The 13,004-nt window shown below is 41.3% G+C and overlaps 1 protein-coding gene across 1 annotated transcript in view; it reads left to right on the top strand.

The window, feature by feature from the left end:
* The window catches only part of LOC126236787 (uncharacterized), a 387,517-nt gene that overhangs the window by 336,206 nt on the left and 38,307 nt on the right, over positions 1-13,004 (top strand). Inside the window, exon 3 of the mRNA XM_049946370.1 lies at positions 6,951-7,112. Coding sequence (XP_049802327.1) covers positions 6,951-7,112 — 162 coding nt within the window. The remainder of the gene's footprint in view (positions 1-6,950; positions 7,113-13,004) is intronic.

The raw sequence follows: 13,004 nt of genomic DNA, 5'->3' as shown, positions 1-13,004 counted from the left end.
ATCAAACTGTCACGTCGCACAACCGTTGAGCATCAGCAGTATCCCCCACAGCCAGTGTTCAAAGTAATCGCTACCGTCGTGGGACTTGGTATTCGCTCTACTTTTAGTGCCGAACCACGCTGCTGACCATAAGTTACACATAACTGGGAAATGATGAAACGTGGAACGAGGAAAGGACAGTAGTCATTCCAACGACAGTCCAGACTTCACTAGAAGTCGAAATGGGTGCTTGAACCAAAGCATTGCTCTGGACCAATAAATTCTCAGTATTATATCAACGTCCGTAGCCGAGCTCGCTAACGGACGTCTGCCGGTGGCGTTCGACTCGGAAGGAACGAGAAAAAAATAGGGTTTAAAGTCCCATCGACGATGAAGTCATTTAGAAATGAGCAGCCTCGTATTAGGGAATGATGGGGAATGAAATGGGCCGTGACCTGTCAGACGAATGGTACCGATTTAAGGAAATCATGGAAAAACTAATTCTACATGGCCGCACGGGGATATGAATCGCCCTCCTCCTGAGTACGAATCCAGTGTCTTTCAGCTGCCCCAAATCACTCGGTGCGACTCTGATACAGCCAGTTCGAATCCCAACGGGGGAATACACTTCAAGCCACGAGGGGAGGAGTTCAAAAATGGTTCAAATGGCTCTGAGCACTATGGGACTCAACTTCTGAGGTCATTAGTCCCCCAGAACTTAGAACTAGTTAAACCTAACTAACCTAAGGACATCACACACATCCATGCCCGAGGCAGGATTCGAACCTGCGACCGTAGCGGTCTCGCGGTTCCAGACTGCAGCGCCTAGAACCGCACGGCCACTTCGGCCGGCTAAGGGGAGGAGTGCTGATGACGTTAAGTTCGTCGTCACCAGACCGTGCGCCAGTGTCCTAAAGTAAATCTCGAACTTTACCCCGATTTTTGATGAAGTGACCTGGCAATGTTAAATCTGAATTGTCCTTTGACAAGGACATGGCCAATTACTCCGTCATCTTTGTGCAGCCAGTCCTTGCTAGGGCTCCGTCTATAATGACATCGTGGCTGATTTCATACGAAACGCTGTTTTCGGAATTAACTCTCATTTCTAATTAGCAATAAACGCCTTACAGGAAACTGACGATATTTTCCACCTTGTACATCAGCTCTTGATCTATTCCGCTTTAATTTTTGCAAAACTGTAAAGCCATATAGGACTTCTGGGGCAATTGACAAACGGAAAATGCAGCGAAAGAGAGCATGGTCGCACTCAAAGAGAGCACATATTGCCATTTTGATGTAAGGGTGTCAAGTTGTTAGCACCTGAAAACAGGAATTAACTTCCTAAACAGGTCGCGCTTAGCAGAATAAGCCTAAATGAAAACGCGACTGGATAGAGATAAATGTTACTTACGGTGAAGGCGTGTCTTATGAAAAAGTGATGTTTTCTCAAACAACGGATAAAAAGAAAATGTATTCTATGACGAGAACTTACTGTCAATGCCAAACATTAATTAATCTCTGGTATGAGGGCCAGTCATTCGTGGCCGACACTTTTTAATGTGATGGAAATGATTCTGTTAACAGATTACAAATGTTCAGTTTACGAACATATCAAATCCATTTGATGAAACTCTGAACAGTTTTTGTCAACGGCGTCATAAGCGAAGCAGCACACAATAGCGCGTCTTAAAGGTTCTTACCATGGACGGAAAACAAAACGCTGCCGTGCTGTCGAAAACTATTGTGAATTTTCTGCGACGTGGGAGGGGCCATATATGTGTGAGTGTTTATAGTTTATACTAGAAATGTACTGAGGAAACTAGGTGTTGTGCATGAGAATCAGGGCCGTATTTTCGCGCAGGCAGTCTAGGAGGCCTTACCACAAAAATTGAAAATGTCGGTTTTTTCGTATCGTCGTGTGGGTCCTCATATAATAGTAAAAGTCGTATACCTAATTATTTTGTGTATTTTTCAGTGGACAGCTGATATGAATGAAGTCGCTGTTCATCTCTCACAGCCCCCACTACTTTGCACCATATTCTCAGAGGCTCCCTGTCAAATATGTGTCACATTGATCGGCAAAATCGCAAAGACTTTTGAAATAATTGTTAACGGAATTGTAGCGGTTTGGTGGGAGAAATGCATAGGAAATTTATTCCGTATCACTTTTTATGCAGTCTAGGACCCATAAAAGTTTTTACTTTGTGCCTCCAGATGCCGATTCTTGAATTCTCGAAGCTGGGAAAACCATTTTATGATGATTTTATTCAATGACGAAATATTGCGAGAAACGCACACGGTATCTTGAGATCCATAGCGTCTAACAGATAAGCTTACTGACTCAATGACGTCATAGAAATGTTCACGTCACGGTCACGCTACCGCCATGATCGTTTTTTACAGGAAATTAAAAAGTAAGTTAAACAAATGTGATGTTTCCAGAATGAGATTTTCACTCTGCAGCGGAGTGTGCGCTGATATGAAACTTCCTGGCAGATTAAAACTGTGTGCCCGACCGTTACTCGAACTCGGGACCTTTGCCTTTCGTGGGCAAGTGCTCTACCAACTGAGCTACCGAAGTACTGGCAGAAGTAAAGCTGTGAGTACCGGGCATGAGTCGTGCTTCGGTAGCTCAGTTGGTAGAGCACTTGCCCACGAAAGGCAAAGGTCCCGAGTTCGAGTAACGGTCGGGCACACAGTTTTAATCTGCCAGGAAGTTTCAAATGTGATGTTATAAAAATACGAATAAATTTTAAATTTTTTTTTACTCGCAGTAATTAGAGTGTTAACAAATTGCTTATTGGTTACAGCATATCATTTTTTTAAACTGAAATTCTTGTTTTAGCATGGCTGTTACTCTCAACTGTTTGTTTCTTTTTTTTAAATAAAGCAGTAATAATAAGTGTTGAATACTGTAATGGTTTAAATTCCTTTGATTTTTAAGATTCATCAGTGCGTTAAATCATATAATCGTATACAAAAATATTATAGAATATTTCATTTTAAATGCTGCATAGGATTTTAATTTGAAACTTTACCGAAAATGTTTATTTTTGGGTTAGATGTCACAGTTTAGCATAGAGGTCTGCAGATTCTAAATATGGCCGTGGTGCGAATACTGAACAGACGTCGTCACACCTGATGCGTGACGACTCGGGCGCTACCTATTTGTTCAAAGTCAATGGACGCTGTGTGGACAGAATAGAAGGGAAAGAAAACTAACCCGGAGTTTCAAACGGTGTACAAGGACTTGAAGTTTTCCGGCGTCGACACAAAGCGTAATGCTCGACCTGCAATATGCAACAAGAGAGGAGGTCATGTGATTGGAAGTATCAATAAATGTATAGACGGATCATTTGTATTTAATGAACAAGAGGCGACTACTAATTGCAAATATTATTCCACTTTATTGTAGGGTCTGATAGGAAACGCTATTTGTTAGCAAAGTCCTGAAATCTTTTTGTAGAAATAGTAAACAGCCAATCAGTTGCAAAATGGAAGGTTTATTAAAAACATTTTACCATAGTTTCAATGTTTATAAAAATGTCTTCTTGAGTAGAATGTATTGACAACTGGATTACATGTTTTCGCAGAGATAAAACGTTAAAATATAGCCGAAAGGCATCAGCCAAATACAAAATTTCACCTCTATAATAAATTATACATGCACAACATGGTTGTTGTCATTTCGCATTTCCTCACCGATGTACAGCTAGTGCACTAGCGTCGCGTACACTTTCCTTAGCCCAAGTGTTGCGTACACGTCGCTAGAGCACTAGTCGTACATCGGCGAGGAAATACGAAATGACAACAACCATGTTGCGCATGTTTTAATTTATTATGGAGGTGAAATGTAGTTTTTGGCCAAAGCCTTTCGGCTCTATTTTAACGTACCTCTGCGACATGTAATCCAGTTGTCAAAATTTTCTTCTGAAGAAGGGGTTTTTATAAACGTTGAAATCATGGGAAAGGAGGTTTAATAAACATTCCATTTTGCAAGTGACTGACTGTTTACTATTTCTACAACAAGATTCCATTCTACGGTTGTTGCTCCAGCCATGTACGAAGTTCTAAAGTCTCTGAACGTGACAGTTCTACGCAGACATTGCCATCCTCGCTCGGCGATGAAGGTAGTGACAACACTAATGCCTTGCTTGCACCGAGACGTCTCGACACAGCCTGCTTACAGTCCACACCTTTTCCTCGACGATTGTAACCTAATTTGTAACGCCCCCCCCCCCCCCCTCCTCTCCGCGCCCGGCAGTGGAGGAATTAGGAACATATGAAGCACTAAATACCATTTCCGCACAGTTTGCGAAAATATTACACTCCTGCCACAGATCATTTTACAACAACTGGATTAGATATTCCAGCTTAATGAAACAATTAAATGTTAACCAACGTCGAGACATATACTTGTTGCCAGTCTATTTAATTCCGATATTGCAGGCCATTTCTTCACACTCATAACGACTCACAACGCACACTGTAGTCACTCTGCGGGCGCGCTCGCACTCACTCACTTACACACACACACACACACACACACACACACACACACACACACACACACTTTTTCGGCTGCCATTAGGAACATGCCGATACCGCTGTCTCTTCGTTGTATTCTTTGTGCGCTCCCATTTGTTATTTTTAAAGAAACTGAGTTTGCATTCCTTCGTAATGCAGAAGACGCTGAGCTCAGTAATACATATGGAGATCATTGTCCTCCATAACATATGTACGACATTGTTTTCCAGTAAATGGACTGCGGTCCGAAAGAATGTTGTGGACTGACAAAGATGTTTAATGTTTTTTTACCAATCGTATTTTCTTATAAGCTGTCACTTTAAGTTTTACTTAAGTAATGCGAGGTATGCTTCACCTGTCTTTTTAAATATATTGTTTTAGTTAGCTCTTCTGTTTCCTGGAGCAGTTTATTCCTGGTACAAAATGCTCTTTTGAAATGTTCCAATATTTCTCGGCACGTGTAAGACAAGGATGGCTCTTATTCTGTGATCATGAATACGGCTTTTGCAATATTAATTTGTCTTAATTACTAACGTTTTCTTAAGGTGCATAATAGATTGCAAGATGTACGCAGATGGTGCAGTTGGAATCCCGATGTCTTTAGCAGATTTTGACTGTGAGACCAATTATTTGCGATATAAATGCCGATAGCTGCCACCAGTGGCTACTGTTTCTCTATTTTCATCAACTAGTTCTCCAGCTGATTCCATACATCCGACTGGCAGATATATTTTGTTCACAAACTCCTGAACGAGGTCTGCCGCCTATGTCTGGATCCGTTGAACAAAGTTCAAGCCTGTTGACTTCGGGCCGCGCGCTTTTGTTCAAAATGTTCAAATATGTGTGAATCCCTAAGGGACCAAACTGTTGAGGTAATCGGTCCCTAGATCGACGCATTACTTAAACTGACTTATGCTAAGAATAACACACACACTTGCCAGAGGGAGGACTCTAACCTCCGGCGGGAGGGGCCTCGCAATCCGTGACACGGCTCCTCAAACCGCGCGGTTACTTCGCGAGGCGCGGCTGTCGAAGTGTTGGGTTTCGGTACGTTGAGTTCACTTTCTCCGCTCCCCATACAACCTTGTAAACTTAGTCAGGACGTCCTGAACAGACTACATACATTACTTCACTGCCACGACTTTGGTCAGCAATTGAGTCACACGAGTACCTGGTATCAGTTCGACGCTATGTACAACTCTCCAAAACGACGAGCGTGCTCTTTTAAGGGTGTGACTTATGGTAAGCGTGTATCTACTTGCTGTTACGCACTGATGACTGATTTGGTTTGTTGAGTGTGCCTCCTTCCATTTCTGCATAACAAGATAATGTGCGACTGAAACGATGAGTGTAGCATGTAAGAGTAAGTGCAGACCCAGGGTTCAGTTCCCGGATGTGGTCACTGTTCTCACTGTCATCCTCCCCCCCCCCCCCTCCTCCTCCCCCACTCACCTTTCCTTTCCCCCAAATATGCAGTTCCAACACGTCCATATTTAGCGTGCCACAGAGGCCTAAAATTCTTATTATTAATAACAAAATATGTGACATCTTATAGCGGCAATAATTTGTTTACATGGGTACTGTGCGGTTTTTTTCTTTTTTAGAGGGGATGGGGGTGACGTGAACCGCTTTGAAACCACGCCTGTGTGAAGACTCCTGTAAGCGATCAAACAGTTTGTGGAACATTATTTGTTCTGTCAAATACTTAACTTTTTTTATCAAACGTAGACCGCGGTTGAGAGAAATTTTGATTCACCTCAAGTTTGACAAGATGGCGTCATTGTTTGTATTGATGTTCTGTCGCAAATCTTTAACGACAAAGAATTTTCTCATTGCGTTGTGAATTTTCAAAGTTGTGGAAAATTTGATCAAAATATTATACTGATAAAAGTAAAAGCGTACTGACAATTACCAAAATGGTAAAGATGTTGCGTCTTTCCCAACCATATATTACGCAGGAAGACGCACAACATACAAGCGGGAGTCCAATGAAATAAAAATAAAAAAAGTTTAAAAATCGAAGTTTTCCGGCTCTTACCTGGATCATGTGTTTCTTCATACGGTGTGCTGTTGTAATGAACTTTCATTACATGTTCATAGCTACATTTATTTCTGTTTCACCCATCTCTGGACTAGAGTCTTGCTTTCTTTTTCTTCTGTATACACAGCGCTAAAGTCAACGAAAAAAATGCTTTGTCTGCAGATATAGCCGACCCACTAGTGTCAAAAGGCTTAGCGACAGTGTGTGGGCTGCTTGAAAAATGAGGTCACATTTGACAAACTTCGTTGGTATGTCAGCGAGCTTGTTTGACAAACTCGTAGACAGAACAAAGCGAATTTGACAAACGAGTTTAATCTTTAGCAGAGGCATTAAGAGTTTGTCCGCAGGCGTGCACGATGCGACATTGGCGTTATAAGCAGCGTGTGCTGTGCGTGTGTGACAGACGCGGGCCTGGGCGGGCGGTCTCTGGCCGTGATCGTGGGGTCGTGCGGCGGCGCCGCCGTCTGCGCCGGCATGCTGCTGGCCGGCCTGCTGTACCTGCACTGCCGCCGCCGCAGGCTCGTCAAGAGGCTGGGGGCAGCCGAGGACGCCGCCCGTCGAGCAGGTGGGTGCCGTGCCGTGTGTGTGGCGCACGGAACCTGTGCCTAGTACACACGGTTAGGACTAGCGTTGCCAGCTAAAATTTTTAAATTGCACGACAAACCTTTGGAACAGTATTTATCATCATCATCATCATCATCTATGGAATTTAGGATTTGTGATTGCACACAGCACTTCCTCACAGATAGAATTTAACACGTCGCTCTAGCACAACAAAATTGAAAAGTCTAAAGCTAATTTCAGGAATACGATAAGGCAGTGTTGTACACTGAAGAGCCAAAGAAACTGATTCACCTCCCTAATATCGTTTAGCGCCCCCGCGAATAGCAGAAGTGCGGCAACACGACGTGGCATGGACTCGACTGTCTGAAGTAGTGCTGGAGGGAATTGACACCATGAATCCTGCAGGGCCGTCCATAAATCCGTAAGAGTAACGAGGGGGTGGAGATCTCTTCTGAACAGCACGTTGCAAGGCATCCCAGATATGCTCAATAATGTTCACGTCTGGGGAGTTTGGGGGCCAGCGGAAGTATTCCTGGAGCCACTCTGTAGCAGTTCTGGACGTGTGGGGTATCGGATTGTCCTGGAGGAATTGCCCAAGTCCGTCGGAATGCAAAATGGACACGAATAAATGCAGGTGATCAGACAGGGTGCTTTACGTGCGTGTCACCTGTCACAGTCGTATCTAGATGTGTTAGGGGACCCATATCACTCCAACTGCACATTCCCCACACCATTACAGAGCCTCCACCAGCTTGAACAGTCCCCTGCTCACATGCATGGTCCATGGATTCATGAGGTTGTCTCCATACCCCTTACACGTGCATACGATAGATACAATTTCAAACGAGATTCTTCCGACCAGGCAAAATTATTTTCAGTCATCAACAGCCCAATGTCGGTGTTGATGGGTCCAGGCGAGGCATAAAGCTTTGTGTTGTGCAGTCATCAAGGGTACACGAGTGGGCCTTCGGCTCCGAAAGCCCATATCGATGATGTTTCGCTGAATGGTTCGCACGCTGACAGTTGTCGATGGCCCAGCACTGAAATGTGCAGCAGTTTGCGGGAGGGTTGCATTTCTGTCACGTTGAACAATTCTCTTCAGTCGTCGTTGGTCCCGCTCTTGCAGAATCTTTCTCCTGCCGCAACGATGTCGGAGATTTGATGTTTTACAGGGTTCCCAATATTACGGCACACTCGTGAAATGATCGTACGGGAAAATCCCCACTTCGTCGCTACCTCGGAGATGCTGTGTCCCATCGCTCGTGCGCCAACTGCAAAGCCACGTTCAAACTCACTTAAATCTTAATAACGTGCCAGTGTTGCAGCAGTAACTGATCCAACCACTCCACCAGAAACTTGTTGTCTTACATAGACGTTGCCGACCGCAGCGTCGCAGTCTGCATGTTTACATGTCTATGTATTTGGATACGCATGTCTATACCAGTTTCTTTGGCGCTTCAGTTTTGAACCGCTACCAGAGGGGTTCGAGAAAAATATGGAAACACCGCGAGAAATACACGCTCGAACATAAGTGTAGGTCAAGATACAAAGGAATAACAGACATTAGCTGCCAGTGGGCATTGATTTACATCAATGGGGAAGTTGAAAATTTGTGCTGGACCGGGAACCAAACCCAAGTCTCATGTTTACTGGGCAGATGTGCTGACCACTACCCCATCTGGACGCAGTGGTCATCACACTTGCACAGACTATCTTGGCATGCCCCCCGTCAGACGCTAATTCTCAACTTGTCCACACACTACTGAAGTAGCACTCCTTGCCCATTATCCTCGTTACTCGCGGCATTTCGCCGATTTCCGTAAGGTGTGTGTCCTAGGGTAGTCCGTGGAATTTGCGATGACCACTGTGTTCAGATGGCGTAGTGGTCGTCAGAGCATCTGCGTAATAAGCAGGAGACCCAGGTTTGAATCCTGGTCTGGCACAAATTTTCAACTTTTCCCATTGATTTAAATAAATGTCCACTAGAAGGCAACATCTGTAATTCCTTTGTATCTTAGTTCAGAGTCGTTTCTGGATCAAAATGTTTTTTTTTTCTTCTTTTGTAAATGTCCAAAAGAACAGACACACACACATTATATATATACAAGTAGATGCTAGGGCTGCAGATTCTGCCGTTGTATTTGAGCACAAACGGCATCTGTGCGTGGTCATTAGTGTATTGCGTTAGTCGTGGTCAGAACACTGTTCTATGTGGCTGTGAGTGCATTAAGTCAGAGCCAAGTGTCTCCGAAAGTGGGCAAATTGTTGGTGCTGGTGTGCTTCCGTAACCTAGATGGCCGAACTACTTTGTTAAGTACTAAAATCCAAAATACTGCTCTAGTAGTTTGATGTTTTATTGTGATGGATCCATTTCGGCTAGATTGCCATCTTCAGACCATCTGGGAAAGTTATATAATATTTTCGTTTTATTTTATTATAATGTTGGTTATCGTATTTTCAGATGTACAAATTTTGTGCTTACGCCCATATATCATCAGTGGTCGCTGTTACTCTGTATTACAACGTGGTGTAGATTTGGAACTCTTATGCTTTAAGGTGTTTTTCCTGTTGTTAATCGTCATCGCTCATAACTTTTCTAATTTGACATTTTATTGACAGTTGGTCAAAGATGCTATATAGTTACAGTTACTGTGGTGCGTTGTCATCATTTTGGGCTGTATGTAACCATATAGCATACTTAGAGAACTGTCAGAACTGTCAATCTGACAAATCTGACAATAAAAGTTACGAGAAAAGATGATTAACATCAGCAAAAACAGCTTAAAGAATGAGTCCTAAACCTACACCACGTTGTAATACAGAGTGATAGCGACCATTATGATATATGGACATTCGTACAAAATTTGTATATCTGAAAGTATGATAACCAACCGTATAATAATAATACAAACATCCCAGAGCAAACAAACAAAGAACAACACGCACCAATTAAACAATCAGAGGAAAACAAAATCGTAAGACAGCCACCAGAACAAGTACAAATAGAACACGAAGTGACACAGATGTTAGATATAGAAGAAAAATTTCAACTAACATATATAGAATACAAAGACACAAATACAGACATTAGACCATTCTTGCATAGACCACCAAATAACCCACAAGTCGAAACAACAATAAAAACTATCAACACAATCATACACAACAAAATAAATGAAAACACAACTATGGAAGAGTTAAAACTACTGGTTTATATAGGAGCACTCACTACACTTAATATACACACTAGGCAGAGATCAGAACCAACCAACACACAGAAGAAACCCACAAAACCAGCATGGCAACACAGGCTACGGATCAAAATAGAAAAACTGAGGAAAGACATCGGACAGCTAACACAATTTATAAGAAATGAAATCTCGGAAAAAAAACGAAAAAGGTTAGGTAAAATCTCACAACAAGAAGCGACAGAGCAATTAGACGAAAAGAAGCAGAAATTACAAGCATTAGCCAAACGACTCAGAAGATACAAAAAAAGTGAAAATAGAAGGAAACAAAACCAAACATTCAACACAAACCAAAAGAAATTTTACCAGACAATAGATAACACACACATTAAAATAAACAATCCACCAAACATAACAGACATGGAACACTTCTGGAGCAACATATGGTCAAACCCGGTACAACATAACAGGCATGCACGGTGGATACAAGCAGAAACAGACACATACAAGATGATACCACAAATGCCTGAAGTGATAATTTTGCAACATGAAGTCACCCAAGCAATTAATTCTACTCACAATTGGAAAGCCCCTGGAAATGATAAAATAGCAAATTTCTGGTTAAAGAAGTTCACCTCAACACATTCACATCTAACTAAATTATTTAACAGTTACATTGCAGACCCATACACATTCCCTGATACACTTACACATGGAATAACTTATCTGAAACCTAAAGATCAAGCAGACACAGCGAACCCAGCTAAATATCGCCCCATAACATGCCTACCAACAATATACAAAATATTAACTTCAATCATTAAACAGAAATTAATGACACATACAACACAGAACAAAATTATAAGTGAAGAACAAAAAGGCTGTTGCAAAGGAGCACGAGGATGTAAAGAGCAACTGATAATAGATGCAGAGGTGACATATCAAGCTAAAACTAAACAAAGGTCGCTACACTACGCATACATTGATTACCAAAAAGCTTTTGATAGTGTACCCCACTCATGGTTACTACAAATATTGGAAATATACAAAGTAGATCCTAAATTGGTACAGTTCCTAAACATAGTAATGAAAAATTGGAAAACCACACTTAATATCCAAACAAATTCAAATAATATCACATCACAGCCAATACAGATTAAGTGTGGAATATACCAAGGAGACTCATTAAGTCCTTTCTGGTTCTGCCTTGCTCTGAACCCACTATCCAACATGCTAAATAATACAAATTATGGATACAATATTACTGGAACATACCCACACAAAATCACACATTTGCTATACATGGATGATCTAAAACTACTGGCAGCAACAAATCAACAACTCAACCAATTACTAAAGATAACAGAAGTATTCAGCAATGATATAAGTATGGCTTTTGGAACAGACAAATGTAAGAAAAATAGCATAGTCAAGGGAAAACACACTAAACAAGAAGATTACATATTGGATAACCACAGTGACTGCATAGAAGCGATGGAAAAAACGGATGCCTATAAATATCTAGGATACAGACAAAAAATAGGAATAGATAATATAAATATTAAAGAAGAACTAAAAGAAAAATATAGACAAAGACTAACAAAAATACTGAAAACAGAATTGACAGCAAGAAACAAGACAAAAGCTATAAATACTTATGCCATACCAATATTGACCTACTCATTTGGAGTAGTGAAATGGAGTAACACAGACCTAGAAGCACTTAATACACTTACACGATCACAATGCCACAAATATAGAATACATCACATACATTCAGCAACAGAAAGATTCACATTAAGCAGAAAGGAAGGAGGAAGGGGATTTATCGATATAAAAAACCTACATTATGGACAGGTAGACAATTTAAGAAAATTCTTTATAGAACGAGCAGAAACTAGCAAAATACACAAAGCAATCACTCATATAAATACATCGGCTACACCACTACAATTTCATAACCACCTCTACAACCCTTTAGACCACATAACATCAACAGATACGAAGAAAGTAAATTGGAAAAAGAAAACACTTCATGGCAAGCACCCGTATCATCTAACACAGCCACACATCGATCAAGACGCATCCAACACATGGCTAAGAAAAGGCAATATATACAGTGAGACAGAAGGATTCATGATTGCAATACAGGATCAAACAATAAACACCAGGTATTACAGCAAGCATATTATTAAAGATCCCAATACCACAACAGATAAATGCAGACTTTGTAAACAACAAATAGAAACAGTAGATCACATCACAAGCGGATGTACAATACTAGCAAATACAGAATACCCCAGAAGACATGACAATGTCGCAAAAATAATACATCAACAGCTTGCCTTACAACATAAACTTTTAAAACAACAAGTTCCTACATACAAGTATGCACCACAAAATGTACTGGAGAATGATGAATACAAATTATACTGGAACAGAACCATTATAACAGATAAAACAACGCCACATAACAAACCTGACATCATACTCACCAATAAAAAGAAGAAATTAACACAACTAATCGAAATATCCATACCCAATACAACAAATATACAAAAGAAAACAGGAGAAAAAATTGAAAAATACATCCAACTGGCTGAGGAAGTTAAAGACATGTGGCATCAGGATAAAGTTGACATCATACCAATTATACTATCAACTACAGGAGTCATACCAAACAATATCCACCAGTACATCAATGC

Source organism: Schistocerca nitens, chromosome 2 (assembly GCF_023898315.1).
Source record: "Schistocerca nitens isolate TAMUIC-IGC-003100 chromosome 2, iqSchNite1.1, whole genome shotgun sequence".
Classification (NCBI taxonomy): Eukaryota; Metazoa; Arthropoda; class Insecta; order Orthoptera; family Acrididae; genus Schistocerca; species Schistocerca nitens.
The sequence above is the reverse complement of the archived record's forward strand: the minus strand, read 5'-3'. Positions and strand labels throughout refer to the sequence as shown.